Here is a 17,770-nt window from a genome sequence, read left to right on the forward strand (position 1 = left end):
TCGCCCGTGCTTTGCCTCCTCTTCTCGCTCTCTTTTGCGAACAGGATAGCCACCATATATGCTAGTCGCTTGTTGTAGCTCCACTTATATTTTTACCTTGCCTTACCTATAAGCTTAAATAGTCTTGATCGCGAGGGTGCGAGATTGCTGAGTCCCTGTGGCTCACAGATTACTATTACACTAGATGCAGGGCCTGATGATTCCGCTCCAGGGGACGCGCTTGAGCTCAAGTGGGAGTTCGATGAGGACTCGCAACGATACTATGTTTCTTTTCCTGATGATCAGTAGTGGTGCCCAGTTGGGGGTGATCGGGACCGTGTCGCTTGTTGGGTTGTCTTTTATTTTGGCGCCGTAGTCGGGCCATGAGTGTTTGAATGATGTAATGTTATTTATGTACCTTGATTGACGTGGCGAGTGTAAGCCAACTATGTTATCTCCCCTTTTATTAATTATATTACATGGGATGTTTATGAAGATTGCCTAACTTGCGACATATGCCTTCAATGCGATTATGCCTCTAAGTCGTGCCTCAACACATGGGAGATATAGTCGCATCGAGGGTGTTACATGAGCAGACCTAGCAACCTCCATTACAAAGGAATTGCGTTACGCGGTCCAACCCGGCGCGCGCCGCTCAGTCGTTGACGTCACGAAGGCTTCGGCTGATACCATGACGTCGAGTGCCCATAACTGTTCCCGCGTAGTTGGTTAGTGCGTATAGGCCAGTAGCCAGACTCAGATCAAATACCAAGATCTCGTTAAGCGTGTTATCTTGAAGTCAACGCGAACGCCGACCAGGGCCAGGCCCACCTCTTTCCTAGGTGGTCTCAACCTGCCCTGTCGCTCCGCCTCAAAGTAACAATCGGGGGCCGTCGGGAACTCAAGTCCACCACTACCTGGATGGAGCCACCTGCCCCTTCAGCCCCCACATCAGAATCACCTGCGGGTACTCAACGAGCCGGCCCGACTTTATTCACCACCTGAATAGTATGTATATATGTAGGTATTTACCCGTGATCAACACCCGACGTGATCACGGCCCGATAGTATAGTATGGCAGACTGAGAAGAATGTAGGGCAACTGATGATAATCTAGCATCCTATACTAAGTATTTAGGATTGCAGGTAAGGTATCAACAGTTGTAGCAACAATGACAGGCTATGCAACAGAATAGGATTAACGGAAAGCAGTAACATGCTACACTACTCTAATGCAAGCAGTAGAGAGAAGAGTAGGCGATATCTGGTGATCAAGGGGGGCGCTTTCCTGGTTGCTCTAGCAAGAGAGAGGGTCGTCATCACCGTAATCGTACTGGGTAGTAGCGGCGTCGGTCTCGGTGTCTAGCGAGAGAAGAGGGGGGAAGAAACAATAAATATTAAGCAAACAGATGCATAGTGATGCATGACATGACAAGTAGCGGTGCTAGGGGTGCCCTAACGCGGTAAGAGGTGGTACCGGTGAAAGGGGAAAACATCCGGGAAAATATCCCCGGTGTTTCGCGTTTTCGGACAGACGAACCGGAGGGGGAAAGTTGTGTGTTCGCTATGCTAGGGATGCGTGGCAGACGAACGGGCTACGTATCCGGATTTGTCTCGTCGTTCTGAGCAACTTTCATGTACAAAGTTTTTTCATCCGAGTTACGGTTTATTTTATATCGATTTTAAAAGAATTAAATCATTTTTAGGATTTATTTAATTATTTTAATTCAACATTATCCAGAATAGTGTTTGCTGACGTCAGTAGTTGACCTGGTCAACCTGACAGGTGGGTCCCACCCGTGAGTGACCCATTTGAATTAAACACATAAATTAACCTAATCAGGATTATTTAGGGGGGTGGGCCCCATTGTCATTCACTAATTAATTAATTAACTAATCATGTTAATTTGGTAAGTAAGGTGTAATTAGTTTAATTAGTTGTTTAACTTAATTAATCAAAATTAATTAAGTTAATTATTCCTTCAATTAATTATTATTATTTTATTTATTTGTTTTTAAAAAAATATGTTCCAGGGGCGGGGCCCCCTAGTCAGTGTTTATGGGGGAGCCATAGCGGGCGCGGGCGTCGGGCATAACCCGAACAGAGGCGCACCCGACCGGCCGCTGCAGGGCGGCAGGGGTGCTCCGACGAGGGTGGTACGGCGCGCGGGGCGGGCGAAGGCACCGACGGGGCGAACGGATCCGTGGCGGGCGAAGCAGAGGGGCGTGGACGCAGCCAGGGGGGCTGTGCAGAGCAGCAATAGAGGGGTCGCGGGCGAGCGACGCGGGCATGGTGAGCGGCGACGAGGGTACAGGGGCGGCGATGCTCGAGGATACAGGGGCGCAGGCTCGTGTGCCGGGGCACGTGCAAGGGTGCGCGGGGCAGCGGGTCCAAGCAGCGGCGCGACCAGCGCGGTGAGAAGCAGAGGTGGGGCGCGGCAGAAGCAGTAGCAAGCAGCAGGAGGCGAAGCGGGCGCGCGGCGACTGGGCAGCAGAAGTAGAGCAGCTGCAGCAGTGGGCAAGGCGCGGCCAGACGAGGAAGCTGCGGGACGACGCAGCGACGGGCGCAGAGGCGGGGCTGTGGCGGTGCGCGGTGAGCGTACGAGGCCATGGGCGCGAGCGCCGGGCGTAGCGGGGTGCCGGAGTTGGCCGCGGGCACGGTGGCCCGGGGTTGGCAGCGGCACAGGGAGGCATGGCATAGGCGAGGCAACTACGAGACGGGCGGCGCGTGCAGCAGCAGCAGGTGCGGCAGGAGCAGGGGAGGTGCGGGCAGCGATGGCGCGGTGCAGATGACCATGGCGCGGGCGCGGTCGTCGCGGGAACAAGGGAGAAGGAGAGGTTGGGGCCTCACCGCGGGGCCGTAGGACAGTGGCAGCGGTTCTCGGGGAGGAGGACGGGGACGGCCGCGTTTGACGAAGACGACGACGACGATGGAGCCCGGCGAGGAGGAGATGAGGAGGAGGAGGGCGGCGCCGCTCCGCGAGGTGGGTCCGACAACGGCGGGGTCTAGCGGCGTCAGAGGCGGTGGGCGGTGGGCGACGCGGTCGGCCCGAGCGAAGGGCGACGGGGTCGAAGACGAGGGGTGCCGGCGAGAGGCTTCGACACCGAGCGATGGGCGCCCCGATCTCGATCCAGATTCGAGGTAGAGGGGGGAGAGAGCGAGGTGGAGTGGGGGGTTGTGGGTGTCGGTCGGGTTGGGGATAAGGGGAGTGAGTGGTGGCCGTTTGGGCCGGCCTGGTCTGACGGAGCCGACTGGGCCAAGAGGCAGCGCCGGGCTCTGTGGGAAAAGGGGGTGACCTTTGCCTTTTTATTTGTTTTTTTATTTCTTTTCTATTTTATTACATTCATCAATTTATTTTAGTTTTGTAAAATATATTATTAGTACCTAAATTAGTTTTATGAATTACACCATGGCCACAAAAGTTTAAACCCCAAAATAAATTAGTTTAAAATTTTATAAAGTATAAAAGGTATTTAACTAAATGTTTTTGCTGCTGTTTTATTTATTCAAGAGCATTTAATTATTTTATAATAATGTGGTCTCTCCATCCTAATTACCTATGTAATATTTGGTTCACTCCGAACATTTTAGTTTTAATATTTGAAAAAAAATGTTTGCTTGATTTTGAATTTGAATTTAAATCAGTTTTAAACTAACGTGAGATTAGCAACAGTAATCGAGGTGACGTGGCATCATTAGCAGAGGGTTATTGTAGCTTAAATATCCGAATGTCACACAGAAGTTCATGATGTACATATTTTTTATTGATATTCATTGATAGTTTTGTGGGTTACCACCAATTAGTTATTGTTTTGGTCGTCGTCGATTTGATAAGCTGTTGTTTATGTCCAAAATTTTCTGAAATTTATATTTTAAGTTCTGTTCGAAACATATGTTCTTGTTGTTGTGCTACTGTTGAGCAGCTGCCGTGGGCCGGGCGACCGGCTGCCGGTTTTACATCTTCACTTTTACATCATCTATTAGTTACCTTTTTATATCTTTAATATATATTATTGGTGAGAGTTGCCTTTTTTAGAGATGTAAATTTTTACATCTTCAAATTTACATTATCTATTATTTATTGGAGATGCTCTTAGAGCAACTTTAACGGGTGACCCATTTCGTCCGTCTGCGTTCGTTTGGGTCGGCGCGGACAAAAGTGGCGGTTCAACGTGCCGACCCAAACTCAAATCGTGTTCGCCTCGCGTCCGCGCCGACCCATTTCCGGCCCAAAATTACGTCTGGAATGCGTCGGCGCGGACGCGCCGCGCGTCTCCTCGCCGTCCGCCGCGTCCCCACTTGGCGGCCACCCAATCGCCACCGGTCGTCTAAATTATGACGACCATCGACAGCGGGCCCACGCGTCAGCCAGTGGAAGCGTCCTTTCTTAACCACGCGTACGGCGGGGTCAGCCTCATCCACTTTTCTCGTCCACATCTGCCCTCCCCCCACCACTCTCTTTGCTTCCTCGCCGGCGACCGCAAACCCTACCCATGGGCCTCTTCGACAGCAGCAATGGCAAGGGCAAAGGCACCCCCGGCGCCTCGTCCTCCCGTGCTCCCCTTCCCCCTTCTCCTCCTCCGACGGCGACGCGTTTTCGCCCTGGTCGCCGGCGCCTGCACATCCCGGTGCACCAAGCGCGGTGGCACTGGGAGTACAAGCAGCCATTGTCATACCCGATGTCACGCTGCCGCACCATTGGCATCTGGATCCACAGCGGATCCCGGTGCTGGCAGTTCCTCGTACACAACGGGCGCACGACGACGAGGTGCGCAGGCGCCGCGCGCAGCTCACGCCAGAGCAGCGTCGGCCGCCAGAGTACGTCGCCGACTCCCCCAACTGGGAGGCGTGGTTCGCCCTCGAACACGAGGAGCAACGGTGCTCGGGTGTCGACGCCGTCCCGCCGCCGTTCCCACCGCAGCCCCCGCAGGTAGAGCCAGAGGACATGGAGGCGGAGGCGGAGTACCATGACGCCCTCGAGGAGGCCCTGCAGCACGCGCTGGAGGCTAGCCGCCTCGAGGAGGACGCGCACTGGGATGAGCTGGAGCAAGCCCTTGCCCTGTCGGCAGCGGTGGACTCTGTCCACACCCCGCTCTTCGTGCCGCCACCGCCACCGTCGCCGCCCGTCCAGCCCAAGCCGGAGCCGGAGCCGGAGCCGACGCGTAAGCGCTGCCCGCCTCCACCCACTTGGCCGGAGGAGGCCTACTCGTGGACGGGTCAGTACTGCAAGTGGGTGAGCGCGCCTCCCGTCCACTTCGTCGCGACGCCGGAGGAGGAGGCGGCCCACCTCGAGCGATGGAAGGAGCACTGGCTCCGCCAGGAGCAGGCCGACGGCGAGGAGCAGATGCGCTACGACGCCATGCTCCAATGCGACGCGGAGGCGCTCCGGCTCGAGGAGGAGGAGGAGGAGCGCGCGCGCGGGGCTTGCCGCAATGCCGCCGCCCCAGCAGACGCCGGAGGAAGCGTACCAGGTGGCATTCGGATGGGCTGGCCCTGCTCCGGTCTTCATCGACCTCATCGACGACGGCGGCGTCAACGGCAAGGGCAAGAGCAAGGCCGACGACGTCTAGGGCAGCGTGTCGGGCGGGCGCAGACTTTTTTTTAATGTTTATTAGATTTAGGTGGACTTTGCCGGCGTTTGATCGGCCACTTTATGTTTATTTATGTTTATTTCGTGCAACTTATTTTTTTCCACGACGGCACATTTGTGTCGGCCTCTCCGTTAGACGGTCAAGTCGACTCATTTTAAAATACGGATGCGCACATTCGCCTGATCGATCCAAACGGACAAAAAACTGACAAAGCGTGCGTCCGTTTAAGTCCCCCGTTGGAGTTTCTCTTAGTTTGAATCAAAATCTGAAGAGAACCCACGAAAGAGCAGGCCTTTTTTTTTGAAACTCGAAAGAGCAGGCCTTGATAAGTTGAAGTTGAGCCAAGTCACAACAGTTTTCCATCCTGGGCTAGTCTCGGTTACTGGCGGCAACGAGTGGAAAGCAGATATCCGGGGCATGTCTCGTAACTCGGAGACACTGGCTGCGTCTGTTTCCACCATTATTAAATATCATTGTGCGCATGCAAATTATTTTATAATCATGGGAGTATGTTACCACTCCTTGAAGTTGGAGTAAGAAAACAGGGTGGGTCCTCAGCCCCAGGCTGAACATGGCGACAGTGCTTCTTGGCTCTTGCATGGTCAACATCTGGTCAAGGAAGCAAATCATCACCTCACCTCGCCTGTTCAATCAACAGGGAATCCACTTCCAGTGATCCTCGCCATACGGAACATCTCATCTACAACTAAATCACTCAGGCCTTTTTGGTTCATAAGATAGTATTATCCTAGAAATAGGAATTTTGTAGGAAATGAGATGACATATATCTTAAATTCTATGAATAGGAATAGAAAAGAAGATGTCATTTGGTTGACATCATTTGTTTTCATTAAGTCTAGGCTCATTTTTATTTTTCTATAAAATGTGGAGGATAGGAACTAATTCTATGTAGGAATAGGAATCCATTCCTATGAACCAAAAGGCTAAGAAAAAAATCCTATAAGAATCCTATCCTCTAGAATTCCTATGAAATTCCTCCAAACCAAAGGAGACCTCAAATGGGAGAGGATTCGGGGCACGCAAGTCCCGCCCGTGCTTTTATTTTGTGACTTTCAATTTTTATTTTTTATATCTTTTGAATAAAAAGTTTAAATTAATTTCTGGTTTTATGCCGTGTTTCTCGTAACTCGGGTTTTTAAATAATAAATTTTTTTGAAAAATAAATAATAAATATTAAGTTTCAACTCTTCAAACTTAATATGAGCAACCAGTAAAATTACGATTTTTTTGTGCCTGCGACCGACCAAAAAGTGTCTTAAAATTTTATTACTCCCTCCATTCCATAATGTAGTGCTTCCTCTATCCCCGTGCTTCAACTTTGACCGTAAATTTAATTACCAAGACCGATTGCGGCGGGAGCAAAAATTATATCAGTGAATTCGTATTCGAAAGAAGTTTTTAATTATGTAATTTTTTCTCCCGCTGCAATCGGTCTTGTTCGTTAAATTTGTGGTCAAAGTTCGACCTCGGGAAGCACGGGCGCACTATATTTTGGAATGGAGGGAGTATAAAATTAGGTACGAGCCAACGAGAAAATCACAAGTTTTAGTTGGTAAGTTCGAATGACTGAAATTTAAAATTTACCGTGTATTTAATATGTCCTTATGCGGGATCCAACTACTTTATAAATCGCGAGGCAATCAAGCAGCCGGGCAGGGTTTGGTAGGTACGTAGCCCCATACCTCTGTGCCCCTACGAGTTTTCGTCCCTCAAACTGTTCCTTTATTGTTCAAGTAGAGAAGCCCCGTCAGTGTTCGGACACAAATTTACCATTCAATCGGACCTTTAATAGCCGTCCCAATGTTTAGGATGTTCGCACCCTCAAACCTAACCCATATGTGTTCTAAAAAAAAAAATCTAAACCCATATGTAAGGCGGTCAGGACGTGCCTGAACGTGGCCGCCACGTCGGACTGGCCCAATCTGGCGCAGTCCGATCCCACATATACCCCACCCGAACCAAACTCTAGTCCATACTCCACACACTTGACCGCCCCACTCTGCTTCCCTGCCGTGTTCTTCCCGTCCCGTCTCCTCCTACCATGGCCAACTCTGGCAGCGGATTCGACAACAAGTCCGACCCTGTTGAATGGGAGGTGCTCCTTAAGGAGGGATCTAGCTCCGCCTCGGACGACAAGTAGCTCGCCTTCCATCGGCTGCAGATGGACAGGGGCAAAAACTCAAGCTCCATGATGCTCGCACCTCCAACCCCTGCTCCTAATGGACAACACTGGGTGCTCGTGTTGCACCGCCAACCCTATGCCCACCGCGGCTCCCCGCGTCGAAGGTGCGGGCCGCTCGCCGCACGAGGTAGAGGGCGGCACAAGCCATATCCAACCGGTTCGGTTATGGGTTGTGTCACGCCCGAGCCACTCCCGCCCACTGACTCTAACGACGATCTTCTCCACTACGTCATCCTCCACTCCTTCATGTCGGCGGAGACAGATGCCCCCCGTCGTCGACGACAAAATGCGAAGGTGGTCTGATTGCCAAGGAGAAGGCAGCTGCCGCGGAGAAAGCCGCCCACCTCGCGCCTCACGGCCCGATGTCAAGCCGGGATCCGTTCCTCTCCCTCATCCGACAACGGCACAACCACTGACGATGATGACGATTCCTCTCCGTCCACCGATGTGTACGTCGAAGACTACTACCGCTGCTCCAAAGACCGCAAGGGGAAGGGACCAGCGAGGAAAGTGTGAAATCCGGCACCCCCTAGCTCTAATTTATGTATCGTATGATAAACTTTTGTGAATATGCTATGCTATGTCCGATCTTTTGTGAACTTCGCACGCTATGTCCGGCTATAAATTGAACTCTGCTATGTCCAATCTGATCTATGCCATATTGAATTATCTATGTGCTATTTTGATCACGCCGCATGGGGTTGCATGGATTTAGAGGTTCGGATATAAGGGGGACGGCTGTGGACGTTGCCAAATGAGAGGTAACTGGACGCTATAGGGCCCAAATTAGGACATTTCAGTTGTAGATGTTCTTACACGAGTATTTTTTAGAGAAAAAATGTCACAGGGCTATTTCTTTTTCCAATGATGACAATATACATGTAGTTGCAGAGTAGCCGCGTCAAAAATTTGGTTTCTGTTGAAATCTGACTTAAATTTATGTCTCCATAATATTGTGCCTGAAATGCGTATATTCGGTACCTGCCGTGGTGATTAGAATTTCTGAAATTTCATCGGAAACAAGAGTCATTTTCTTGTGTGGTGAATACGTGTCTCATTTATATCAATAATGATCATAGTACAAGCCATGTAAACACAAAGATGCACTGGACCATATATATATCGTTTTTTTTTGCGGGCTAGGACTGTATATATCATGCTAGTACAAGCATTCTTATACTTTAATCATAACTGAAGACGCAGACAGTGCCTTTGAGCTAGCCCATGTTCAGAAAGGCTTCGCGCATGGCTCGGTACCTGGGTTTCAGCCTCTCCACTGGCGGCGGGTGATCCTTCACCGGCGGCGAGTCCAAGAACCGCCCCATCCACGCCGACAGAGACGGGAACCTCTCCTCGGTGACCATCCTCACGCCGATGATCTCCTCGTACATCGGGATCACGTACGCCAACGCGCCGAGCGACAGGTCGACGAGCCCGACGCTCTCCCCGGCGAAGAAATCCTTGCCGCCGAGGGCGAGCAAGTCCTCCAGGACCTGCAGCTGCTCCACGGCGGCCCCCAGCGCGGCCTTCTGGCCCTCGCCTGGCGCCGCCGTGAACCACTTCCAGATCGGCGGCGAGAGCTGCATGTGGTAATATATTGCTCAGTCAGATCGTATCATCTGTGACGAACTAACCGAGTTGGATCGAACTTGGGAACAGAGGAAAGAGAACCGCTGCGCTGACCTTGTCGTGCACGAACCTCACCCAGAAGCGGGCCATGGCGCGCTCGTGGGGGTCGTCGGGGAGGATGCGGCCGCCGCGGTAGCTCCACGCCTCGTCGACGAACTCGACGATGACGTCGGACTCCGCCACCGGTTTGCCGCGGTAGAGCAGCACGGGGACCTTCTTGTGCACGGGGTTGTGCTCCAGGAGGTCGTCGCTCTTGTTCCTCAGGTCCTCCTCCACGTACTCGTACTCCACGCCCTTGATGCTGAGAGCCCATTTTACCTTGAGGACGTAGGGGCTCGCCCACATGCCGAAAAGCTTCACCTTCTCCGGCGCTTCCTCTTGATGATCATCCATGGCGATGATGGCTTTCTAATCTAATGATCCGTTTGGCCAGTTTGCTGAATTTGTAGTGTTTTCTTGTGGCGGAGATATTTTGATGGCTCCAGTGTTTGATTAGTCAGGTCCGGTGGCTTGACTTGGGACTGAGCAGTCTGGACGATCGACGTTGCTTCCTTCGTTTTCACAGTTAATGAAAGGCGCAGCCAATTCAAGCATGAAGAAGACCTGCAATGCCCGATCACCTTTTTTTTCTTTGGGCCTGCTTCAGCCGACAGATCTTTTCAAAAAATCTGCCGCCTCGGTAGCCGTTAGATCTGACGCTATCATCGTCTTCAGCATTGTAACAAATGTAGTATTGCAGAGCTCTTTGCAGTAGAGCTCATGTTGCAGAAACCATTTGAAATATAGATGATGTTGCAGATTTTTTTCGGCTTCACATTTTTGCAACATGGGTGTCCTTGCGGAAGGAAATTTTGCAGCACAAATGATCTTGCCAAAAAAATTTGCAATGGAAATGATGTTGCAGAAACGCCGCCATCGTTCGCCGTCGCCCCTTGCAACCCGGTCGTCGCAATTGCAACAGGGAGGCGACCGGTGATGGTCGAAAACGTCATGGAGGAGGTCGGCTGCAGCCGTGCCAAGCTCAGGCGCACCGCACGGCCGACGGTAGTAGTGGAGGCGAGCGGCCGAAGGACGGTGGTGGTGGCCGGAGTTCATGGTTGGTTGCGAACACGAGAAGAAGAGAGGTGGAGGGGGCAGGGAACAGGGTGCAACGATGGACGCAGGCCTCGCCGACGACGGCACTCCCAGCGATCGGCCGGATGGAATCGGGCGATGAGGCATCGTGGGAAACGTTGTGTTGACATTGTTTAGTGTTTGAGACCTGTATTATGTCTGATATACCTGTATTGCAACAATTGCAACAAGGGCCGTATTGCAGAAGTTAGCCTATGGTGTGGGTTGCTAAGTATCGTCTGATCAAACGGTGGTGGAGGTGGTGCAGGGGGTGGACGCCCGCGCTATTATCAGTCGGGTGGAACGTAGCGTTTCTGTTTTTTTTTAAGTTACTCCTTCCGATCCCGTATTAATTCATGCTGCTTTAGTATAAAAATACACTAAGACAACATCAATTAATATGAATTGGAGGGAGTAATATATCAATTCAAGCTCATTCACCCAACATATAATACAGTTCTAGAATTTTATCCTTCAGCTTCTTCAGTCTCTTGCATGGCTGATCGATTTTATTGTTTTTGTGATCAGAGTCATGGCTGTCGATTTCATTAATGAAATCAAATCTACAATGTTCGCACCACGTTTAGGACTGCAGCGTCGGCCCACAGAGATCATTTCCGATGTGTTGTTCAGCATTAATCAAATCCAATCTCCAGTAACAAACAATGTACAATGGGGTACGTATGCGGACTTTTCCCTGTCCTTATTTCTTCAGTTGTAGGATTATCTTTACACCAACACCAAGCACAACCATGGGTCAAGCGAAACACTCCCTTACACCAGTTTGTCACCAGCATCCCGCATCACATCTCGTCTCGAGGTTCTTTGGTGGCCGATGACAGCGAGCACTCAGCCTCAACTGCCAAATCCTTGAGGACTCCTCGGCATGGATCACCAAACACATCATTCGAAACACTGATTGCGCATTCGTTGTTGCCCACGCACGCCTGGAAACGAGGAAAATAATAAGTGTTATGACATCTGGTAGATATTCAGATTTGCATCAAGTTAGTGAACAGAGTTCATGCATCTGTTCCTTATCTAACAGACTGAATAAATAAACATATAGTGTAATCACCGACTTGCTCGGAGTCTCTTCTCTCATTTTCGGGATCAAGTTTAGCCTTGCGTTGTTCAGAAACCACGGTAAATTAACCCCTCCAAATCTTTCATTTTTCTTCTTTATTAAGAATTTTGCAAACACTGATTGATGCACATGAGCGTGGGAAACTAAAAAGGTGCTTTCGCATCCGTCCATTAGAATTTTGCTAACACTTTTTATGATTGATGCACATGAGCGTGTGAAATTAAAAAGGTGCTCTCGCATTCGTCCATTTAGTATCAGAAGAAATTTACTAGGTTTAGCAGTCGTGACTTGTCAGCTTACCTCTGATACCAAGGCAAGAGTACTCAAAGCATGGCACTTTCCTTCGGAGAAATTCTGGCAACCACCTGATGGAGTTCCGTAGCTCGCAAATGTAATCTTAGTGATCAAATGCCCATCATCACACCGTAAGCGCAGTTCTGGTGCTATAGTATCAACCAAGACACGACCACTGGTAAGGCGTGACCAAGCAGAAAGGGGAGGATAATAACTTTCTGATATCCTTGAGCAGATTGTTTTGGTATAATGAACCTCCAGTGATATCTTTGAAGGGTCACCCCCTGTTTCTTCAAACAATACCAGAAGATTGTCCGACTCCTGCAGCCATTCTCGTGGTATGTGGTACCTGGTTGGAAATAACAAGGTTTGAGAATATAAAAAATGGTTATGTGACAGTAAAAGGCTAGTTTTCCAAACAAAAAAACACATTGAAATAAAAAAATACACATTAATCTTATCAAATGAATGCAATCATAAGAATTTAGAGTTGACTAGTCACACTCCATCAGTAGGGACTATGGAAGGATCTACTACTGGCACAAGCCTAATCACTGTAAGCAGATAAAATAAACGATGATGTTCTTCTCTGTTGAGAGGGTCGCCCCATTATGTAGTAGATAAAATAACCAGCTTGTGGAGCAGCAACCTTTTCAATTGACTCCCAGGAGACCTTGGGCGCCACGCTCACCAGTAACCCCGGAACACAAATTTCGTCACAGTTTTCTTTTGTGTGGATAAAATCTCGTCACAGTTGAAGCAAAGACCCTGACGATGACGTTCTGCCAACTCAGCTGGGGTGAGGTGCCAAACTTGCCATGGTGCCGAGCTACATGAGGCGCAAAACAGTTGCTAGTGGTGCTAGGGGGGAAGGCGTCGGAGTTGTGTTTACTGCAGGAGGAGTGGAGGGGCACAAGGGTCCCGTGGGTCCAGAAGGCTAGTGTGGTGATGTCGATGGAGGGAAATGCCTCTCGTGACGGACCTTGGGAAAGGAGGTGGCGTTGTGGAGGTCGGATGGTTACTGAAGCTCGACATCGACGCGAACACCCTCGGGCAGCCCTGCTGTGTACAGAATTGCTGGGACGGGATTTGTCGGTGAGTAAGTGTACCCACTCGGAGGAGGATCGCATACAGGCGTATCCTGACCATATCACCGGCCCAAGCGTCCAAGGGAACTACATTTCAGTACAAATTGAATGGTATAAGTTTTGTGATACATAAACCATGTTTTCTTGGTCAAATTGATGGTCAACGCCGAATCTCAAAATACATGCACGGTATGTAAATAGGGATGGAGGGAGTTTATTTTATGTAACTAAAAATATGATGAAATTCCTTGACTAGTCCTATGTCTATCAATATTGTATCATCACTTTAGAGTTCCAGTTTGTGGCTTATCTGCATGTAATGCTTACACTACAGATATGATAAATATAGACATAAAGAATAGACAAATATAGAAGAGAAACCCGGCACCATGCAATGAATTATACTAAAATCTTAATACCAGCTTTGGGTCGGCATTCCACAGTTTGATTGACATTTGCTCTCACTATACGCTCCCGGGTAGTTGCATGAAGATGAGCACCCAGATTCTGGCGCTACTAGTGACCAGTAGCGCCCAATTAGATGCCCATTCACCCAAGCCTGGCCCTTCCCCATGCTCCCAAGATAGATGGCGACAGGGTCGGTACCTTTAGGGGCATCAAACATAGTCTGCATATAGAAAACAGTAGTTAAGAGACAACCAATGTGCAGATTGCATGATCTTGCAGTAAAATCTGAAAATAAATTTGATGGATTAGATAAAGATTGGCTTGACCTGGGTAGGTAAAAGTTATATCAAAGACAAGTCCATGCTAGCGCTAGAAATGATGGAAAGCACTAAAGGAACTAATACAATACCTCAGCCGTATATAATGGCAAGTTTATGGAGGTGAAAGTCAACTTACCTTGTACCATGTAAAGGGTGACAGTATATCGTCAATCTGCATGCCACTCCACTCAGCACATGCCTGCTTCTCAGGAGCATAAATCATAGAAAACTCACCTTTCAGCCCCACCTGCATTTCAAATATACATCTTAATGTGCATGGTATGCTCAAATCAGGATAAAATATTTTAAGTCCATGGCAACTCCAGAAGCTTACCTGGAACAATACTAGGTAAAGAACACATGGTGAGAGATACTGTATGCAACATTTCCTTTGGTGGAGAACAAAACATGGAAGAACCGTAGCAGTTTCACTACCAAATTAAGCTGTAATTTTTTGGCTATATTTTCAGTAGTTAACCAGTAAATTCGGTCTAACGATATAGATGGTTTTGGACTACTTGTCATGTGTGTCAGAAGAATACTAGTACAGTATTCTAGTACCTTTAACAATCTAGTACCTTGTCATGTGCGTCATGTAGGTTGTCAAACTATTTTCGGAGTCTCACGAGGCCCTGTAACTTTAAAGATCGTCATCTGGATCCCGGAAGTGCATTCTAGCACCTAGCATGAGTAATTGCACTTCCGGGACACAGATGATGATTAAAGTTCCAGGACCTAAGGGAGACCCTGAAAATAGCACCTATGATACTCAATGCAAAGTCTGCACGCCTGCATCAAAGTGTGAACAAGGTAGAAGTGTGGCTGAAAATTCCAATGCTTTACCTGATATGTCCAAACGGAATGAGTCAGGTCAATGTCCCCATTTGGCAATCCAGTGAGTTTTACTTGCCCTCTAAATCCAGCTCCATCCTTCTCCAAGAAAGCACCATAATTCTTTGCGATTGCCCAAGACAATATGAGACATCAAATAATGTGTCACGTTTTGTGCGTGATGATCATACGTGCATATATAACAGAACAAAAACATACAGCTAGCTAAATGAAGATGATAGCATCACATGCATGCACAGCATACAAGTAGCTCACTTCAATGTAACTGAATTTCTTTCACCCATTATACCTTCAATCCCACAGTTTAAACATGGGTATAATATGAGAACAAAAAATGAGTTCTGCGGTAGAGGAGCCCCATGGAATTGTCATTAAGGTAGAAATGACCATGAGACACCAGAATTCGTTCCTAATGGGAGTTGAACCCTAGTCGGGAAGGACACACCACAAACTTAACCAAGAAAGCATAAGCCTGATTGCTGGACTAAGTGATATAGTTGCTAATTATTAATTACAGGTGAGTGCACAGATGTTTTGAGGCAATAACTATGTACGCCTGATCTCTCAAATGCTATAAATAATATTATTTAGCTAAAAAAGGCATCATAAAATTACGAAATACCTGCAAGCCAACAATTTCTGACAACAATGTCAGCTTATTAAGACCTTGAACAAATTGAACCGGTTGCTTCAGTGATACCCAGTGACCAACTTGACTACCTTCATATTGAAAGATTCCATTATGAACAAATGAATCTTTCATCTATGCATTGGCACAAAATCATCAACACCAGAGCATGTCATACTATGTTTCAAAAAATATATCGGACAAGTTGCTTGTAGATAACCAAGACCAAAGTTTTTTACCAGCGATAATCTGTGTTGTACTACACAAATATATTTATATATTTATAGAATGAAATCTTGAAACAGGTGGTTCAACTATTTAAAGCATATAACAAGTACTAACTAATGTTGAACTGCACCGATGTTACACAGTTCTTAAATGGGGTTGGCAAAATTAAACAACAAAAACATCTCAATTTGAATTCATAAACACGTTTACTTGAAATAGTGGTCCATTACCACCACAATTAGGAATTGAATAATTGACCATTACCACCAAGGAACTAACGACTATGATCTAGTGTAGGATACATTTTTTCCACATAAACTGGATGTCAGCAAATAAGTAATCATTTTTATGTAGATTGATAGTCCCAAATAAATACCTGCAAGCTCTCCATTTACAAATACACGAGCTACATCACGAATTCGGTCTATTTTTAGTGCAGGAAGAACCCCTTTTGAACTCCAAAATCCAACATCCTCATCCGAAATGTTTACACTGTTAAATCCAAAAATGTATTTATATATTAAATCTTCTCAATATAAAGGGTGCATTATCAACAGAATCAGAATGTGAAGTACATGACAATCAAACTGCATACTGATCAAGCATTCTGAAGGCACAACAGATCTATTGCAACCCAATAGCTGATGCAGATGATCAAGCAAACCATATCACTTTGAAAATCTACAAACATGTAAATTTCCAGAAAAATGTATTAAGGTATTTCTCAATTCAATCAGCCTCCAAGGAGAGAACCCAGCCCAATCAGTCATTGGCTAACTAGAGAAGAGAATACTGGTAGTTTGTTCCCTACAGAATGTAAGCACACAAAATTATATATGCTCTAACAGCTTATATAGGTCAACATTCACCTGGTAGTATACCACAGGTAGTCAGATGTGTCCTTTGTTACATTCAAGTGCTCTAATATTCCCTGCGTAGCAAAGCTTTCACCACCCCATGTACCAATGATCTCTTTAGAAGTCCACCAAGTACTCGAGAAATAGGACCCATCAACCCCAGGTAATAAAAGACTAGGCTTATGTCTACTTGAATGACTTGGGGACCCAGATTCAAACGTAAAAACAGAAGTTTGTGCACCAACCTGAAATATAACAAGTAAACAGTTAAGAAGAACCACAAATGTAAAATAAAAAATAAAAAAAATCAGTGACATCTACCCAGCATGTTGATGTGGAACATCTAATTCAGATCCAAACGATTACAGCCATCCATATGTTCTAACATGACTGTAAACATGGAAATGCATGAATAATCAAATAAAGTAAGTCTGATACAAAGGTTAGACATTCGATGACAAAAATAAGTTCACCCAAGTAGTTTCTAAACTTCTGAAAATAATTACTGGGGCTCGAACCTAGAAACTCTCATGTTTAACAATTTGGTATCTTTGTGGTCCTGAGGACAGGTGAGATTGCGGGGTTATCCTTGTGTGCGTACATGAGATCCCAGTAATCCTGAGAATAATTACAGAATTATTAATTATGCATGTTTTGTCATGAACCAGGAACAGCCTCCAGCTGAATACAGAAACTATGTTCGACCGCACTTCTAGAGACACCTCTGCTTGCATGGCCACCTGATGCGGCAGCCATGCCTGCTCAGCCTGCCTAAGCTGCAGTTGATGTAACCTGTTTCAGTTTCCTGTTTCTTAGTTTTTGGCCCCTGTTTTTTCCTTTTAGCCTTCATTTTGGTGCCCTGTACATGTTCTAAATGTTTCCACTATTTTCGCAGTCTTCTTCTAATACAATATGACATGCATTCAGATGCTACTAGATAAAGCAAACATTGTGCTCATACATAGGAAAGAAATAATATGCACAGTTATAGATTACTCACGTGAGCAGTATTGAAAGCTACATTCTCACAGTCTGGTAGTATGCTCACAGACCATGGTGGCAGATTATAAGATTTACCAAAGATCCAGACTGATGCATATTTATGCTCATCAATATTGGCAAGAAAAGCGGAGCAAATCAGTCCATTTCCTGTCATGCTTCTGTTTGTTTGAACTTTTCCATTGGAATATACATGTGCCTGAATTAAACAAGAGTGTAAGCAAAGTATTAAGAGATAATTGCATTGGAGATACGTGAACTTGGTGCACGCGAACACTTAAACTAATCTGTCCACTGCAGCGTGCAGCATGTCAAATTGCACATGTGTACAAACTCCTGTCCCTCTTTCAGGCCTGTAAATAACCAAATACCCACCTGAGCTGTGTATGATTCGTACCAATAGCAACCCAGATGCTAATTGACACCCTAAGGGCCAAACCCATCTCTTCAAAATTCCCTTCTTCAGGACTCCAGTGCCCGAATTACCCTCTCT

General features: G+C 47.3%; 2 protein-coding genes across 2 annotated transcripts in view; both read right to left on the reverse strand.

Moving 5' to 3' along the window:
• Positions 1-8,800: 8,800 nt before the first annotated feature.
• LOC123103131 (glutathione transferase GST 23) lies at positions 8,801-9,929 on the reverse strand. Its single transcript, XM_044524629.1, has 2 exons — positions 9,458-9,929; positions 8,801-9,354 (listed from the first exon to the last, which is right to left on the reverse strand). The coding sequence occupies exons 1-2, from the start codon at positions 9,794-9,796 to the stop codon at positions 8,992-8,994; spliced, it is 702 nt and encodes a 233-aa protein (XP_044380564.1). The 5' UTR covers positions 9,797-9,929; the 3' UTR covers positions 8,801-8,991.
• A 1,198-nt stretch (positions 9,930-11,127) lies between these two features.
• The window catches only part of LOC123103132 (beta-galactosidase 15), a 31,055-nt gene continuing 24,412 nt past the window's right edge, over positions 11,128-17,770 (reverse strand). The window contains exons 11-19 of the mRNA XM_044524630.1: positions 17,279-17,476; positions 16,291-16,523; positions 15,798-15,913; positions 15,188-15,285; positions 14,557-14,667; positions 13,850-13,960; positions 13,405-13,613; positions 11,904-12,246; positions 11,128-11,463 (exon numbers count right to left, since the gene is read on the reverse strand). Of these exons, the coding sequence (XP_044380565.1) occupies positions 11,320-11,463; positions 11,904-12,246; positions 13,405-13,613; positions 13,850-13,960; positions 14,557-14,667; positions 15,188-15,285; positions 15,798-15,913; positions 16,291-16,523; positions 17,279-17,476 (1,563 nt within the window). The 3' untranslated portion in view covers positions 11,128-11,319. The remainder of the gene's footprint in view (positions 11,464-11,903; positions 12,247-13,404; positions 13,614-13,849; positions 13,961-14,556; positions 14,668-15,187; positions 15,286-15,797; positions 15,914-16,290; positions 16,524-17,278; positions 17,477-17,770) is intronic.

Source organism: Triticum aestivum, chromosome 5A, assembly GCF_018294505.1.
Source record: "Triticum aestivum cultivar Chinese Spring chromosome 5A, IWGSC CS RefSeq v2.1, whole genome shotgun sequence".
Taxonomy (NCBI): domain Eukaryota; kingdom Viridiplantae; phylum Streptophyta; class Magnoliopsida; order Poales; family Poaceae; genus Triticum; species Triticum aestivum.

What these genes read in the sequence shown, in the direction of transcription:
- LOC123103131 (XM_044524629.1), bottom strand. Translation starts at nt 9,796, where the DNA reads ATGGATGATCATCAAGAGGAAGCGCCGGAGAAGGTGAAGCTTTTCGGC. An exon ending in TGAGGTTCGTGCACGACAAG is followed by an intron (nt 9,355 to 9,457) that starts GTCAGCGCAGCG and finishes TACCACATGCAG; the next exon opens with CTCTCGCCGCCGATCTGGAA.